General features: G+C 30.0%; 3 protein-coding genes across 3 annotated transcripts; 2 read left to right on the top strand and 1 right to left on the bottom strand.

Moving 5' to 3' along the window:
* The first annotated feature begins 2,289 nt into the window (after positions 1-2,289).
* Positions 2,290-5,499, top strand: CDF1 (cell growth defect factor-like protein (DUF3353)). Its single transcript, XM_028060556.2, has 5 exons — positions 2,290-2,566; positions 2,709-2,779; positions 3,822-4,204; positions 5,021-5,097; positions 5,192-5,499. The coding sequence occupies exons 1-5, from the start codon at positions 2,508-2,510 to the stop codon at positions 5,340-5,342; spliced, it is 741 nt and encodes a 246-aa protein (XP_027916357.2). The 5' UTR covers positions 2,290-2,507; the 3' UTR covers positions 5,343-5,499.
* Positions 5,500-6,906: 1,407 nt separating this feature from the next.
* LOC114175929 (tetraspanin-11-like) lies at positions 6,907-8,186 on the bottom strand. Its single transcript, XM_028060781.2, has 2 exons — positions 7,614-8,186; positions 6,907-7,434 (listed from the first exon to the last, which is right to left on the bottom strand). The coding sequence occupies exons 1-2, from the start codon at positions 8,115-8,117 to the stop codon at positions 7,117-7,119; spliced, it is 822 nt and encodes a 273-aa protein (XP_027916582.1). The 5' UTR covers positions 8,118-8,186; the 3' UTR covers positions 6,907-7,116.
* Positions 8,187-11,519: 3,333 nt separating this feature from the next.
* On the top strand, positions 11,520-13,839 carry MIS12 (minichromosome instability 12 (mis12)-like protein). The gene is made up of 7 exons (XM_028065516.2): positions 11,520-11,707; positions 11,790-11,847; positions 11,943-12,062; positions 12,419-12,511; positions 12,609-12,738; positions 13,429-13,566; positions 13,660-13,839. Exons 1-7 carry the CDS (start codon positions 11,586-11,588, stop codon positions 13,719-13,721), a joined length of 723 nt encoding a protein of 240 aa, XP_027921317.1. The 5' UTR covers positions 11,520-11,585; the 3' UTR covers positions 13,722-13,839.
* Positions 13,840-14,210: the final 371 nt, after the last annotated feature.

The raw sequence follows: 14,210 nt of genomic DNA, 5'->3' as shown, positions 1-14,210 counted from the left end.
CAAGATACTTTCAAACTCGTGAAAGTTTAACATTAACCTAGAGACAACGAAAAAACAACTAGACCAAAACAAAAGAACCACGGATTAGCAAGAGGTGAAGATAAGGACTCTAGAGACACATGCAATCCAAAACAATCACATGCACGATCACAAAATCAAATGAGTAATAAGGGGGCTGAAATTTTGATTTACCCGAAAAAGGATTTTTTTTTTTCAATCACATTCAAAGAGGGTTTCGCGATAATCACAATCTCAACCTCTGAAGATGATGGAACGTTAGGAAATAACTTTATGGAATGATATATTTTAGGAAAGAAATAAAAGGTTCACTGTTGAAACATTTTGAATAGTTGAGTTTTGATTTTCTTTTGAATAAAATCATATTTAAAATTTTAAAAAGGGATTTTACATTAAATAAAAACATGCGTTATTTTCAAGCAACAAAATGTAAATAAACAAAAACAAAAACAAAATGTCATGTATTACTTAATTTGTTTATATCTGAGAATAAAAACAATCGAAGACAACATAAATAAAAAATAGTTGTTATAAATTTGATTTTTGGTTGTCGAAAATAACAAATGGTGAGGGATAAATGTGCTCTCACATCTAGATGCTATTTTGCTATAACATTGTTGGTATGTAATCCTAACGTTTTATTGTGTTCATGACAATATGTATATAAGTCTTAATTTTAATTTGAAAAATAATTAATTTATTTAAAATATTAATTTTAACATTTTTAACATGGTTTCACCTATCTTGTAATAATGTTTCTTATCCCATTCCTACGATAAATATGAGAATTGTTTGATTTATAAAGTGTATTGGATCTCTTCATTTGTATTCATATATATGAACTGTTTTCAATTAATGTTAAAATACTTTAGAACATACACGTTGCTTACTACTTATTAGAGATTCTATAGATTAATGAAAGTTTAAAATCATAATAAAAGGATGAAATCAACACAAAGAGCGTGTCTAGAAGTGCGTTGAAAAATTGATTTTGGAAGAATCAATATAAGCTAATAATATAAACTTTTATTTGGATGTGAATTTTTCAACGTAAATTTTTTAGTTTAAAATCAATTTTAAAATCAAACTTAACACAATTTTGTATTGGAAAAACAATTACTAGTCAATGTAACGTGAAACCAAACGTACTAAAAGTTATTGCATGTAAATCACAACAATGAAACTTTCACTTTTTAGACAAAATTCAAATAGAATCATAATTTTTATGAATCAATGATTTTAAGTTATATTCCTCATTAATAAAATGCACATGGCTTAAACGAGTGCCAATCTTTTGGAAAAATAATACCTAAACTTTCCAATTTTACTACTTATGAAATTTGGTACTTTGTGAAAGAGTTAACACTCCAAAATCTTCAAAACCTTCGCATCCTTCATCTAAAACGAAATGTTGTAACAATCATATCACCTTTATCACAAATCTCATCACCATAAACCTATTTTTAAGTCTCAAACAATCTTCTTACAAGTTGATCAATCATAATGTTTTAATTTAATATATTTAAATAAAAAAATTAGATCTTAACTATTAACTATAATTTTTAGTCTATAATAATTATTTATTCTAATGATAATTGTTCGATTGAAATTTTTTAATGAGATCTCACCACAGTTAACATCATTTCCTCAAAATTATTAATGTATTATGTGTTTATATTCTAGTGTTTTTTTTATTAAGTAATAGAAAAAAAAATATTCACAGTTTATTTAAATTTATCTATTTATTAATATTAAAATATTTGAATTTATAAAATAATTAACAATAATAAATATATATTTAAATTTTTAAAATACAAGAAACTAAAAATAGTGAATGTAAATATAAAAACTTATTAACATTTTTTTTATCTTATATATATATATATATATAATTTACATGTAAATAGTATAATATAAAATTTATTATCGTACATATATGAAACAACAAACCAATAAAAACCTATTTCTTTCTTGACAGTTTAAAATGTGAATTGCAATGACTATCTTTATTTTAGATAACTGAAATTGCATTTACAATAAATGAATGTCTTTAAATATAAAAAAATATTTTTTAAATATATAGTGAAAAATTTAATTAATAGTATAAACTATTTTTTAACTACTATTTTTAGAAAAAAAATATTCGTCTGAGATGATTAATAGAGAACATTTAAACTAATTACATAAATAATGTATGAAACTATACAAGAAACACTAATATTTTTCTTTGGGTTTCATAATATAGGATGATAAAACTTAATGTATCTTGCGCAAGGTGCGTACCCTAGCAGGAAGTGGTTTACAATAGAAGACAAAAGTAATCTGTTATCTTCTTCCTCTTCTTCCCATTCCCATTGCCGGAACCTAAAGAAGAACACGTTCCGTTTCTCTTCTGCTTTTCCAATCTTCCACCTACCATGCTATTCAATTAGGGTTAGGACGTAGGGCGTTCTTATTTCTTCGCTCTGTTAATTACAAAGAAGGCCAACATGGTTGTGCTTTCGCTCTCAGCTCCCAACCTCTCCACCGCTTTTCTCGCGAAGAAATTGTACCTCTTCCTCTCTATCTTTTCCTTTTCGTTTTGATTGATTACCTTCTGTTTTAAGATTAATAGGGCTTTTATTTATTTTGATGGTTTCGGATTCATCAATCACTGGTCGTACATAAATCGTGAATTTGGGTTTCTTCAGGTATCTCCGAGAACACGCGAAGAAGCTTACGGCCTTTCGCACTAGATGCGCGGTGGACACGCCCTATGGAGGTATAACCTAAAACCCGTCAAATTTATTTATTTAATTGCACAAGAAATCTTCCAACCCTATCAATTAATATTATATAAAAAAAATGTCCTCTTAAGATAGTCACATGAGGCGGTGAAGTGCTTTGTTGTTAAGGTTTCGCCACTGTGCATGGTAATGTGTACTTGTTTATTTACTTGCTTGTTTGGGCTTTAATTCAGTTGTGTCCAACCTTGATTTTTTAGTCCTTGCTGAGGCTTGTGATTTTTTAGCTCAAGATTGGTTCCCTTTTGTGTATAAGTTGAAGGAAAATGCAAGGTGGGCTTTGTTTCGCTTTAGTTGGGACATGGGAATTTAGATGAATTGTATTCCTATTTAAAGGACCCCCAATAATAAATCACCTTTTGCCCTTACCCTCCGCTTCAGATTTTCCCTTTTAATATATTAACTATTTAAATATATGGAATGTTCAGCAATGTTACCTGAACTATTTAGATGTATCATTACCTTTGTTTCTGACTAAAATTGTGTTGAGAGTTAATGAAAGTTACGAGTATCATTGCTACTTAATCTTGCAAAAGTCCAAGTAAGCTATACAGCTCTTATAGAAACAATCACTGAAAACTTAATCTCTAAAGGTTGAGGTGAGACCCAACAGACATGAGTTAAAAAAAGTTTCCCAAGATTGAGGTTGTTCTGTTGATCGACCAAAAGAATAAACACTGCAGTTGCATTGTGAATGAGTTTTTGTGGGATCTAACCTGTCACTCTGTTGAAGAGTTGCTTGGTCTTGTTTAGATGAAGTGAGACATATAGGTATGAGTCTCCAGTGAGACTTATTTAATTGGCACCATTATATTCCTGTCTTGAGAGATATCTTTTGTACCTAGTAACAAACTTTTATATCATCGGCTATTGCCCAGCTGAAGTTTAACTGACTTAGATCATGATTCATATTAATTTGTAAAGTCTGCATTTATGCTCTTAGTTGCATTTCTCTGTCTATCATTTTCCACCTTTTGAGTTAACTATTAATGTGTATTTATATATCATTCTTATATGCAGGTAATGTCCAGAAATTCCCTCGAATCAATGTTTGGGATCCTTACCGTCGTCTTGGTATTAGCCCTGATGCTTCTGAAGAAGAAATTTGGGGATCAAGAAATTTTCTGTTGCAACAATATGCTGGGCATGAGAGGAGTGAAGAATCAATTGAAGCGGCTTTTGAAAAATTATTGATGGCCAGTTTCGTACAGAGGAGGAAAACGAAAATTAATTTGAAAAGCAAGTTAAAAAAGAAAGTAGAAGAGTCTCCACCATGGGTGAAGAACTTGCTAAACTTTGTTGAACTTCCACCGCCTGAAATCATCCTCAGAAGATTGTTTCTCTTTGCCTTCATGGGTGGCTGGAGTATTATGAATTCGGCTGAAACTGGACCTGCTTTTCAGGTTTGCTTTGAATTGCATTTTTTCTCTTTCCTCTTCTGTTTGGTGTATACCTAAATGCATATTTTTTAGAATAAAACTATTTTTCAGAAAGAAAAACTTCATAGATTTCATTTTCTATAAATATTTGGAGAGTGAGGCCCATAGATTTCAAAAAAGAAAACCGAATTATATATTCATTTAGTCCTTACCTTCCCAAGCCATGTAGCATATGTGTATCAGTCCTTATCCAAACTTCGGGAAGTGAAGTCAACTACCAATCTCTAGATTGTAGCCTCGCTTCAAAGGCTATACTTGAGCTGTTCCTGACTATTACTTACGGTTCCATAGAAATTTCCAATCATTGTGACTATCGGATTTTCAGGTTACCGTGTTCTGTACTTTAACCATCAACCATGATTTTAATCAAATTTTCGCCTTGGCCATTCCCACTTTTAAGGTTTTCAGTATTTTAATAAAATGTTAATATTGTCTGTTTTTCCAAGAGCATCTCCCATGTTAGGGACTTATAGGGAAGGAAACTTTCATAGGATCATGCTGATGTTACATGGTCAGAGTCTTAAAGTTAAGACATGGGTAATATTAAATATTACCTTTGTCAATGCATGTCTACTTATCCTTTAAGGTGATTGTGTGTTCTAGAAGCTACATTTTATCTGAATTTCATGCAATATTGGAGTTACATGTCACCATCGGGGGACATTATTAAAGAATTTGAATTAGATATCATTGCTCTGTCTCTCCCTCCCTCTCCTCTTCCCGCTTGCCCCGTGGCATGAATACTTGCTTGTTGACAGAACTATCGTATTGCTGCTACAGGTGGCGATCTCTTTGGCTGCTTGCATATATTTTCTTAACGAAAAGACAAAGAGCTTGGGTAGAGCATTCATTATTGGGTAAGTGACTAGAGCATCCAACTTATATTTTCCCTCTGATTTTTTTCCTATTTGCCATGACCGTCTACATTGTTTTGTTTTTGCACTATGATAGATTTGGAGCTCTTGTGGGTGGATGGGTGTCTGGTTCAGTGCTGGTACCCAATATTCCATCTGTGTTGCTGCGCCTAACTTGGACACTTGAACTCCTAACGTCATTGGTAGTTTATACATTCTTGTTCGTTGCTTGTACTTTTCTCAAGTGAAGTAGAGCATCAATTCTTTCAACGTTTTATTAGGAGATGAATTTATTAGGCGATCAAGCTGCACTTTTGTTTTAGCGAGCTAAAATGTTTACTGTCTTATACTTTGTCAAAACAACTGTGTGAATTGGGAATGGTCAGCGTAATTATTTCAAAATAACCTCATCTTAGGCATTATTTTTTTATCTATCACATATTTCAGTTGTTTAATAAATATTGAAATTGTACTGATTATTTCCTTTTTAAGTATCACGAGGTGCAACGTGAAAAACTCTATTCTTAGCAGGGTGAAAATTCTATCCCGTCTTCAAATTTTCACAATATTTTTATAATTATTGTTTTAAAATTTACACACAAAAAATGGTTGTTTTATTAATATTAAAAACTTTTACTATTAATGTCTGTTGACAATTGAACTAAAAAATTAATAACGTAATAAATAATTTTAATTGTCACTGTTAGTACAATTGCTATTATTGAATTGTCAATAAATTTTGCACACAAATATGTAGTTGAAGTACAAAACTATTTATGCTGTCAATTTATCAATAGTTAGACCAAAGATATTGTAAATACCACGAGTCTACGACTCTTTACGTGATAAAACATCTGTCCCGGATCAAAATTTCCAGAAGCCTGTGATAGGGTCAGATTTGACGAGGTGCAGGAAGAAACAACATAGCTCTTTTCTGGACAGCCCATCTTTGGATTTTACTTACAATTTTAAAAAAAAAAATAACACTTACTCTCCTTATCTTAGTAAAACTATTGAAACGTTGTGTCCAAATTTTTTTTCTTTTTTCCATAACAAAAAAGAATGCATATATTACTACTACTACTATTATTATTATTATAAAAATAAATATAAATAATTTTTGTAATTGTATTGTAGATAGCTTTTATTTATTTTTCAAGTAACTTCTTTATTATAAATACTTATTTTAATTTAAAGTTAATTAAATTTAAAAAAGTCTCAGAAAAAATATACTTACTAAGTAAAATTAATAAGATAATTATTTTAGTTTTAAAAAAATATACTTAAAAAGTAAAATCGAAAAAAAAAACAATTGTACATAAGAAAGAAATCCTCTCTTCGTATAATAGTAGATAATCTTCTGCTAAAATACCAATTTATAAAATAAAAAATTATTAATTATTAAAATAGTCACTATTATTAATAAAATGTTATGATTAATTAAAAACAATTTTTTTTTATAAAAAAATCTTAATAACTAACGTTTAATAACTACATTTTTTTGGAACTAAAATATTGATATCTAAATTTTATACACTAATTAATAACCGTGATTTAGTACACATTTTATTATTGATTTTATCCTTTAAATTTTGTATTTATCTCTTTTAAATTTAATAATATTTTTGACACATGCCCTCTACTAAAATCATAAAACTTCGATGTAGACATAAATGATTAAAATTAATAAGAAACTGGAGAACATGACTGAGGAGTTATATTAGGAACATCTGAAGGCTAACATCATCAAGTGTTGATGATTGAAACCCGAACAAATAGTTAAAGAAATTAACACAATACAAATTTGACAGATCTAAACGCTAAAATGCCACGAATAACAAAAGGATTAAAGAAATCGAATAACAATATCCAGCATTACGAAACCACAAAACCATACATAAAATACACACAAACTGAAATCTAAACAATGTACTTAACATAATAACTTAACTAAAAAATTAACCTAGATATTGAGGACACGTTCTAGTTCTCCATATGATGCACGCAAGAACAGTAGAGGAATCAAGGAGATGGTGTTTTGGGGTGGTTGCACTGTGAATCGAATCTGTTGTTCTTGATGGCGTAGCAGCCCAAGGCATATATGGCAGTGACGACCAAAAGCACGCATGCGTTGAACACAGTGAGACGTCTCCATTGGTTCCTTATGTTTGCCAAAACTCCTCCCTTGCACGAATTGCAATCGTAGCACAGTTTGTCTTCTCTGTTGTTCCAAGTGTTGCAGTCAGAATTATTCACTGCTGGACCCTTCTTTGGCTCTTCCCAGAACGTACCATTCTTCATTATGAACCCACAATACGCTGGTGGTTTACAACAACCAGACTGAAAAAAAAAATACAAAAAAGTTATAACGTAATTCAATCACTGTACGTGATTCAAATGCATTTGCATGTCACAACCGTAGCCATAATAACGTGATTTAATCACCGCGATCATGTTTTATTTCTTAATAATTAATGAAGTTGACAAGAGATTAGAAGAAGAAAGAAGAGATGTAAAACCTGCGTGGTGGAGAGGTGTTTGAAAATGAGGGAGTCGTTGTTGCGGCCACCGTTGATGGCGAGGTTCTGGCACACGTGCGCGTCAATCAAGCAACTCTTCACCTCATCCCAGTTCTTGTTGTTGACGACGTAGCGTTGCAGCCAGTGCGAGAAATCGGCCACCCTGTACTCGCCGTAGCCCTTGCCGGAAACATGCTGCCCCACCTTCCTGTTCGTCACGAATAGCGTGAAGACGGTGAAGAAGGCGAGGCCCACGATGAGCGCGAACGTGACGAAGAGGTAGGCGTAGAGCGCCGTGTTGACGCGGCACAGTGACCCCACGATTCCCAAGGCGGAGACGAGAACCACGAAGATGCCGCCGACTAGAAGCGGCACCTGCAGGACCTTCTGGCAGTCGGAGCCGCCGCGGATGTGGATGTAGGCGGAGGAGGCCACGGCGGCCACGCCCAGGAGCAAGGACAGGATGTTGAGCGCGCCGACAACGGTGTTGCTTATGCGGAACATGTTAGCAAAGTACGAGGAAGTTAGCCAAAGGTTGAAGAATGAAGGTTGATGGAATAGTAACTGTTTTAAAAGCGGAAACAAAAGCAGTTTTTAATGTAACTGTGGGAGGGATGCGAGTGTAATTAACGGATATCCGATCTGTCATTGTCTGGTGTTCCACGTGGTGGATTGTGGATACGCCACATCACCTGTATCAGTTCTAATTTATGACGGTTTCACCTAATAATTTGTTTTTCACCTTGTATCACATTTAAAAAATAATAATAATGAAAATAAATTCCTACGATGATTGAAAAAAAAAATCATATTCTACTTACTACAATTACGTTTAAAAAGTTTAGGATGTTTAATTTTTGTCATAAACGTTAAACTTTTAAGATGAATTTTTATTACTAATAAAAATTATAATACAATGTTTAAATAAAATTACACATTAAAAAATGTAATTAATAATAATTTAAATTTATATATTAAATTTTTATTTTTAACCATCACATTGAATTGTTATATTATAAAAAATGAAAAGTCGTTATAGAACTACGATGGAAAATTTTATTTCTGAGATCGAATTAAAAAATAAAAGTAATTATATAAAGAATTATTAAAATTGCATTCTACGCAAAAAAAAAAGTAATAATATTAAAAAAGTAATTAAATGTGTGTTTTAGAAATAATTTGATACATTAATGAATGAAATTACATAAAAAATCATGTATAATAAAAAATATGATAAAATATAAAGTATTCATAAGATATGCAAAATCTTTTTAAATGTTGAACAAATGATTAATCATAATAATTATTTAAGTAAAATAAAAAGTTCTATAAATAAAACAAAATTTTTGAATTAAAACGAATAAATATAAGTTTTTTTATATTACCTAATAAACAAAAAAGCTTATGCAATTAATCATTTTAAATTGATAAAGTATCACGTGAGAAAAATAAATATGAATATAAATAATCATAAAATATAGTTGATTGAAAAAATATAAAAAATGAGTTAAATTGATTAAATATGAGTCATAAAATATATTTGATTCATTGAAATTTATAATGCACGATTTTAACATAATTATAATAATCAAAATTGTGATAAAAGGAAAACACTTTGGAGATGTGAGGGGATATAAATCAATTTAAACAATTAGAATAGGTGAAAATTGATATAAAAGTCTTATAACTTTTTTGATGAACTATGAATATTTTAGTAGTTTAAATGGATATGAGATGAAGATGGGTATATACATTAAAATTGATATTAGAAAGAGAACTAGAATGAAATGGAACAAATAATTACATAATTATTTGCTCTCATATCTAATTAAAAAAATTAGATATTATTTATATCCGTATCCAATTAACAAGAAATTATTTTATAAAAACAAAGATAAATTCAAATAATATACATAAGTATGAATCTATTTGTCATCCTAATAACATAAAGATTTTGATAAACATAAGAAACTATTTTTAGATTTGCAAATTGTAAATATTTCTAGAAATTGGTTTTATATAAGAAATAAAATATTTATATTATTATATAAAGAAGAAGATGTCATTTTCTTTTACACATCTTGTTTTTATTTTTACCTTTTAAGTATTTTTTAAATCAAAAGTAATTATTTTACATGTTTTATCCTTTAGGTAGTTTTTCTTTTAAATTTAACCATTTTTGTTATTTTGATTTTTTTTAATTTAACTATTCTTTTAAACTAAAATAATTAATTATGGTAAAAAATTATTTACAAAAGAAAACTAAAAATCACCTGCAATAAAACTATAATTTATTTAGATATACTTTTATAATTATAATAATTATATTATTTTTTATTATCATAACTAATAATAATAATAATATATACTGTTATACTTATACACTTATGCTATTATACAGAGGATTCATTTTATGGGCATTCACATCTTCTTTTTCAATTTTATCTTTTCGTAATTATTTTTTCAAAATTTACACAATTAATCATAATAAAAAATAATTTTTTAATTTTATTCTTTTAATTATTATTTTTAAAATTTAAATAATATTTAAATAATAAAAACTATTTATATAATAAAAAATGGTTTAATTATGCCTTTGGTCCCCATTTTGGAGTCAAAATCTCAAAATGGTACACAAATTTTTAAAAGTCTCAAAATGGTCCCCTTTTTTGTTGAAACGTCTCACGTTTGCCCTTCCGGTCAGTTCCTCGATTTTTTAAATTTTTTTCTTAATTTTTTTTTGAATTTTTTAAAAAAAATCAAAAAATTGCCATGTGTCAAGTTGTCATCGTGCCACGTGACAGTAATAGTGACACGTGTCAGTATTACGCCACGTGTCATTTTGTTAGTCTCAATTTGGTCCCTTTATTTTAATTTGTCTCAATTTAGTCCCAATTTTTGTAAAAATTGAGCAATTTTGTCCCTCTCCAAATTGAAATCAAATTTAATTTCTGTATAAATGTACACAAATATTTCCATCAAAACTGATATTTCAAGTAAATATTTTTAACCAAATTAAGTTCATTTAATTAATATTTTACATTGAACTTCATTTAAAATGGTTTAAAAGTTGTTAATAGAAAATAATGTTAATAGAAAAAAAATCATAAATTACCTAGTTCATGTTACAATAAAACACATATAAATTTAAAATTTGAAAACAATTTTAAGTAAAGTTGAATGTGAAACATAATTTTAACTAAACTTAGCTATGTTAAAAATATATAATAAAAATATCAATTTGAATAAAAATATCAAATTTAATAAAAATATTTGTATAACATTTATATAAAATTAAATTTTGTTTCAATTTGAAGGGGGACAAAATTGCTCATTTTTACAAAAATTGGGACTAAATTGAAATAAATTAAAATAAAGGGACCAAATTGAGACTAACAAAATGACACGTGGCATAATACTGACATGTGTCACTGTCACTAGCCACGTGGCATGATGACAGCTTGACACGTGGCAATTTTTTTGAATTTTTTTAAAAAAATTCAAAATAAAAATTCAAAATAAAAAAAAATTCAAAAGAAATTAATAAAAAAATTCAAAAAATTGAGTAACTGACACGTGGCACTCCCTCTAACGGCGTTAACCTTGACTTAATGGGAAGGACAAACGTGAGACGTTTCAACAAAAAAGGGACCATTTTGAGACTTTTAAAAATTTTTGAGTACCATTTTGAGATTTTGACTCCAAAATGGGAACCAAAGGCATAATTAAACCTAAAAAAATTATACAAATTATTTTTAATAAAAAATATTTTATAGCTTAATAAAATTTTATACAATAAAAAAAGTGTAGACACGGGTTTAACTGGTCCATAATAATAATCATTGCTAAATGTGTATAAAAGAAATATGAAAATTAATCTTGGAAGAAAGCTTGATTTATAAACGTGACGTGTGGCATCACTTTGAAGCATCAAAAGACGTTTTTGAAAGGCAAATCGGGAATTTGGCGGGAATGGAAGGGAGTGAGAGTGAAGGGGTGTTTGATGCTCTCAATCTGAACCCACAACTCTTCTGTAACGAAGTTCTCAACAACGTCGACGATGTTCTCGATGAAGCTTTTAATTTTTTCTACCAGTAACACCCCTTTCCTTTTTCTTTTCTATTACTTTTTTGAAATATGGTTCTGGAAATTATGCGATGTGAGCTTCAATTGCAGGGACGCATCCACGAAATTGAACATCGAAGGCTCCCAAAAGTCCCAAGATCTGAAAAAGGTCTCTCTTTCTTTATTGCGTTGGATACAAAAATTAGGGCAATTGATCTTAAGAATGAGTTATAACAGTGTGGTGTTATTGGTGTGTTGTGAAAGGGTGTTGATTGCATTCGTCAGAGAGTTCAATCTGTTTTGGACAAACAGCTTGGTGCTTGGGAGAATTACATCCTCCGTCACTGTTTTTCTCTTCCCCGAGGTTTTCGTTTGCCAAACACCGTATGTTCTGCTGCAATTGCTTCTTAAATATCCCCTTTTCCATTACGTGTTACTGATTTTAAGCATTATTTATTAACTGAAGTTCAGTATTAATTGATTTTTTATTTGTGCGTGTTGGCCTTTATAACTAAGTCCTAAACGGGACATACATAGAAAATAGAAAATATATCACAATCCATAAGTAACTTTATTTGCATTATTCCATGCTACTTTAACGACTAGTGTTAAGAAGTGGGCTTTGGTATGTATGCAATTTTAAATGACAAATATATGTGCTGGTTGAGAAATATTGTTTCCTCAGTATTAATTTTCATTCTTGGTTGATTGTCTGACCATGATGGAATGTGTACATCCAGGATGAATCAACTGAGAGTGGCCCTGATCCAGGTGCTCCTTTTGATCCAGATACAGATGCTCAGTTAGATTCGTTGAGAGAAAAATTAACTGAGGTAATAAGAATGCTGATTGCTAAATTCTTTCTTTTTGAGAGTTGATAGATGAGAATTGATTCTTGTTTGATTTGTCTTGGTAATGATATGCTGCCAGGTTGCGAAGGATTCTGAAATGCTTAATCAAGAAATTCAACTATTAGAAAGAAATTCTACTGTCAATGCTGGATATATCAATGAAGCAGTACAATTATATGAGCAAAACTCTATGAATGAGTTGTTTCAGGGTAATTAAAGAGCTTTTCATCTTTTTGTTTATATCTTGACCATCAGCATTCAAAATTCAGTCCCGCTGAACTATTTTTTCTTGCAAACTTATGCTTTCCATTTTAATTAAGCAGGGGATACTCGATTTCTAAACGGTATCTGTTTCAACACCTGCATATTGCTCTTGATTTGCAGTTAGTGAAGCAAAAGAACATTGAATTCTTAGGTTATGTACAATCCAGATAGAATAGAACGTGATTTGATTATTAAGAAAATCCTTTTTACGGATTCTCAGAAACAGCATTTCCCATTATTTATTCTTCTGTCTTTTTAAGTTACTTACCTTGGTCATTTTATCAAATGCTGTACATTCCTGTTCGTATTCGTCGTTTTATTCTGATTTTTTTATACTTCGTTTCTTATCTGATAGAATTTGACAAAACAGTTGTCAATATGGTTACTTTAATTCTTTACAGCTTCTTAAAAACCACACCAATTATTCAGGGGCACAACAATTGGTGCCTATGCATTGGGATGTTAAGGTCCTGCCAAATAATTCTAACAACATTTTCAGGTGTTCTATATTGTTCTCTGTAAACAATATGATGGGGGAAAAATGCATTTTCTGGTTGAATTATTGTCAAACATAGTTGATATCATATTAAGTGTGTGAGTTGACAGATCTTTATATAAACCATTGATTGCTACAGAGATTGTGACCACCGCCTCAGAACTTGGAACGAAGTTGGGAAAGTTAAACTCCAGCATGATTGAAGAGACTGACCAAATGAAAACAAAAAGTATCTATAGCCCAGAAATGGATCTATCTGCTGTACATTCTGCTAAAGGTAACCAAAATTTCATTCATTGTAGTGCAACTTGCATCAACTTTTGCTAGCTAAACTCTATTCTGATTCTTAATTGATTATTCATGTTTCCAGGACTCTCAAATAAGAAGTTAGACGACATTGAAGAATTTGTAGGTATCATGAAGAGTATGTGAACTTGTCATTTTCATCAATCTAATTGGACTGGACTTTGCGTGTTTTAGCCATTATATAATTAATCCTGTATTTGTGGCAATTTCAGTATCTTAAAATTACCTACAAATTTAATTGGGACTGAATTTGCCGTATTTATATACTATGTGTATTTTGAAAATGTTAAGTGGTAATTAAATAAGTTTGAGAAGCCTAAATTATTATTGCTGTTTTCTTTAAAATGATATCACAAATATAACAGATTAATTTCTCTAAATACATTCACATTAACAGGCATGCTCAATGTTATCATCTCTGGTCATGGAATGGTACCAATGTTAAAATAACACAATGATTTGGACAATAATTAACAATACAGAATAAAATGTAGGATTGAAAATAACATGGTATATGTTTGACTTGCCATCAGAAGAAATCACTTCAACTGGTTCATTGACAAATTTGTTCGCACAATAATCTGAGAAGGCTGTTACCTAAGAAAATATGAAATA

This window comes from Vigna unguiculata, chromosome 3 (assembly GCF_037176805.1).
Source record: "Vigna unguiculata cultivar grain cowpea cultivar isolate G323 ecotype 2 chromosome 3, ASM3717680v1, whole genome shotgun sequence".
Taxonomy (NCBI): Eukaryota; Viridiplantae; Streptophyta; class Magnoliopsida; order Fabales; family Fabaceae; genus Vigna; species Vigna unguiculata.
Note: the sequence above shows the minus strand (reverse complement) of the source record. Positions and strands in the feature narration are given on the sequence as shown.

Excerpts from the sequence above, each read along its gene's own strand:
- CDF1 (XM_028060556.2), top strand. The coding sequence starts at position 2,508 with ATGGTTGTGCTTTCGCTCTCAGCTCCCAACCTCTCCACCGCTTTTCTC. Across the intron at positions 2,567-2,708 it reads GCTTTTCTCGCGAAGAAATT|GTATCTCCGAGAACACGCGA; the intron begins GTACCTCTTCCT and ends GGGTTTCTTCAG. Across the intron at positions 5,098-5,191 it reads GGTAGAGCATTCATTATTGG|ATTTGGAGCTCTTGTGGGTG; the intron begins GTAAGTGACTAG and ends GCACTATGATAG.
- LOC114175929 (XM_028060781.2), bottom strand. The coding sequence starts at position 8,117 with ATGTTCCGCATAAGCAACACCGTTGTCGGCGCGCTCAACATCCTGTCC. Across the intron at positions 7,435-7,613 it reads AACACCTCTCCACCACGCAG|TCTGGTTGTTGTAAACCACC; the intron begins GTTTTACATCTC and ends TTTTTTTTTCAG.
- MIS12 (XM_028065516.2), top strand. The coding sequence starts at position 11,586 with ATGGAAGGGAGTGAGAGTGAAGGGGTGTTTGATGCTCTCAATCTGAAC. Across the intron at positions 11,848-11,942 it reads AGTCCCAAGATCTGAAAAAG|GGTGTTGATTGCATTCGTCA; the intron begins GTCTCTCTTTCT and ends GTGTTGTGAAAG. Across the intron at positions 13,567-13,659 it reads TGCTGTACATTCTGCTAAAG|GACTCTCAAATAAGAAGTTA; the intron begins GTAACCAAAATT and ends TCATGTTTCCAG.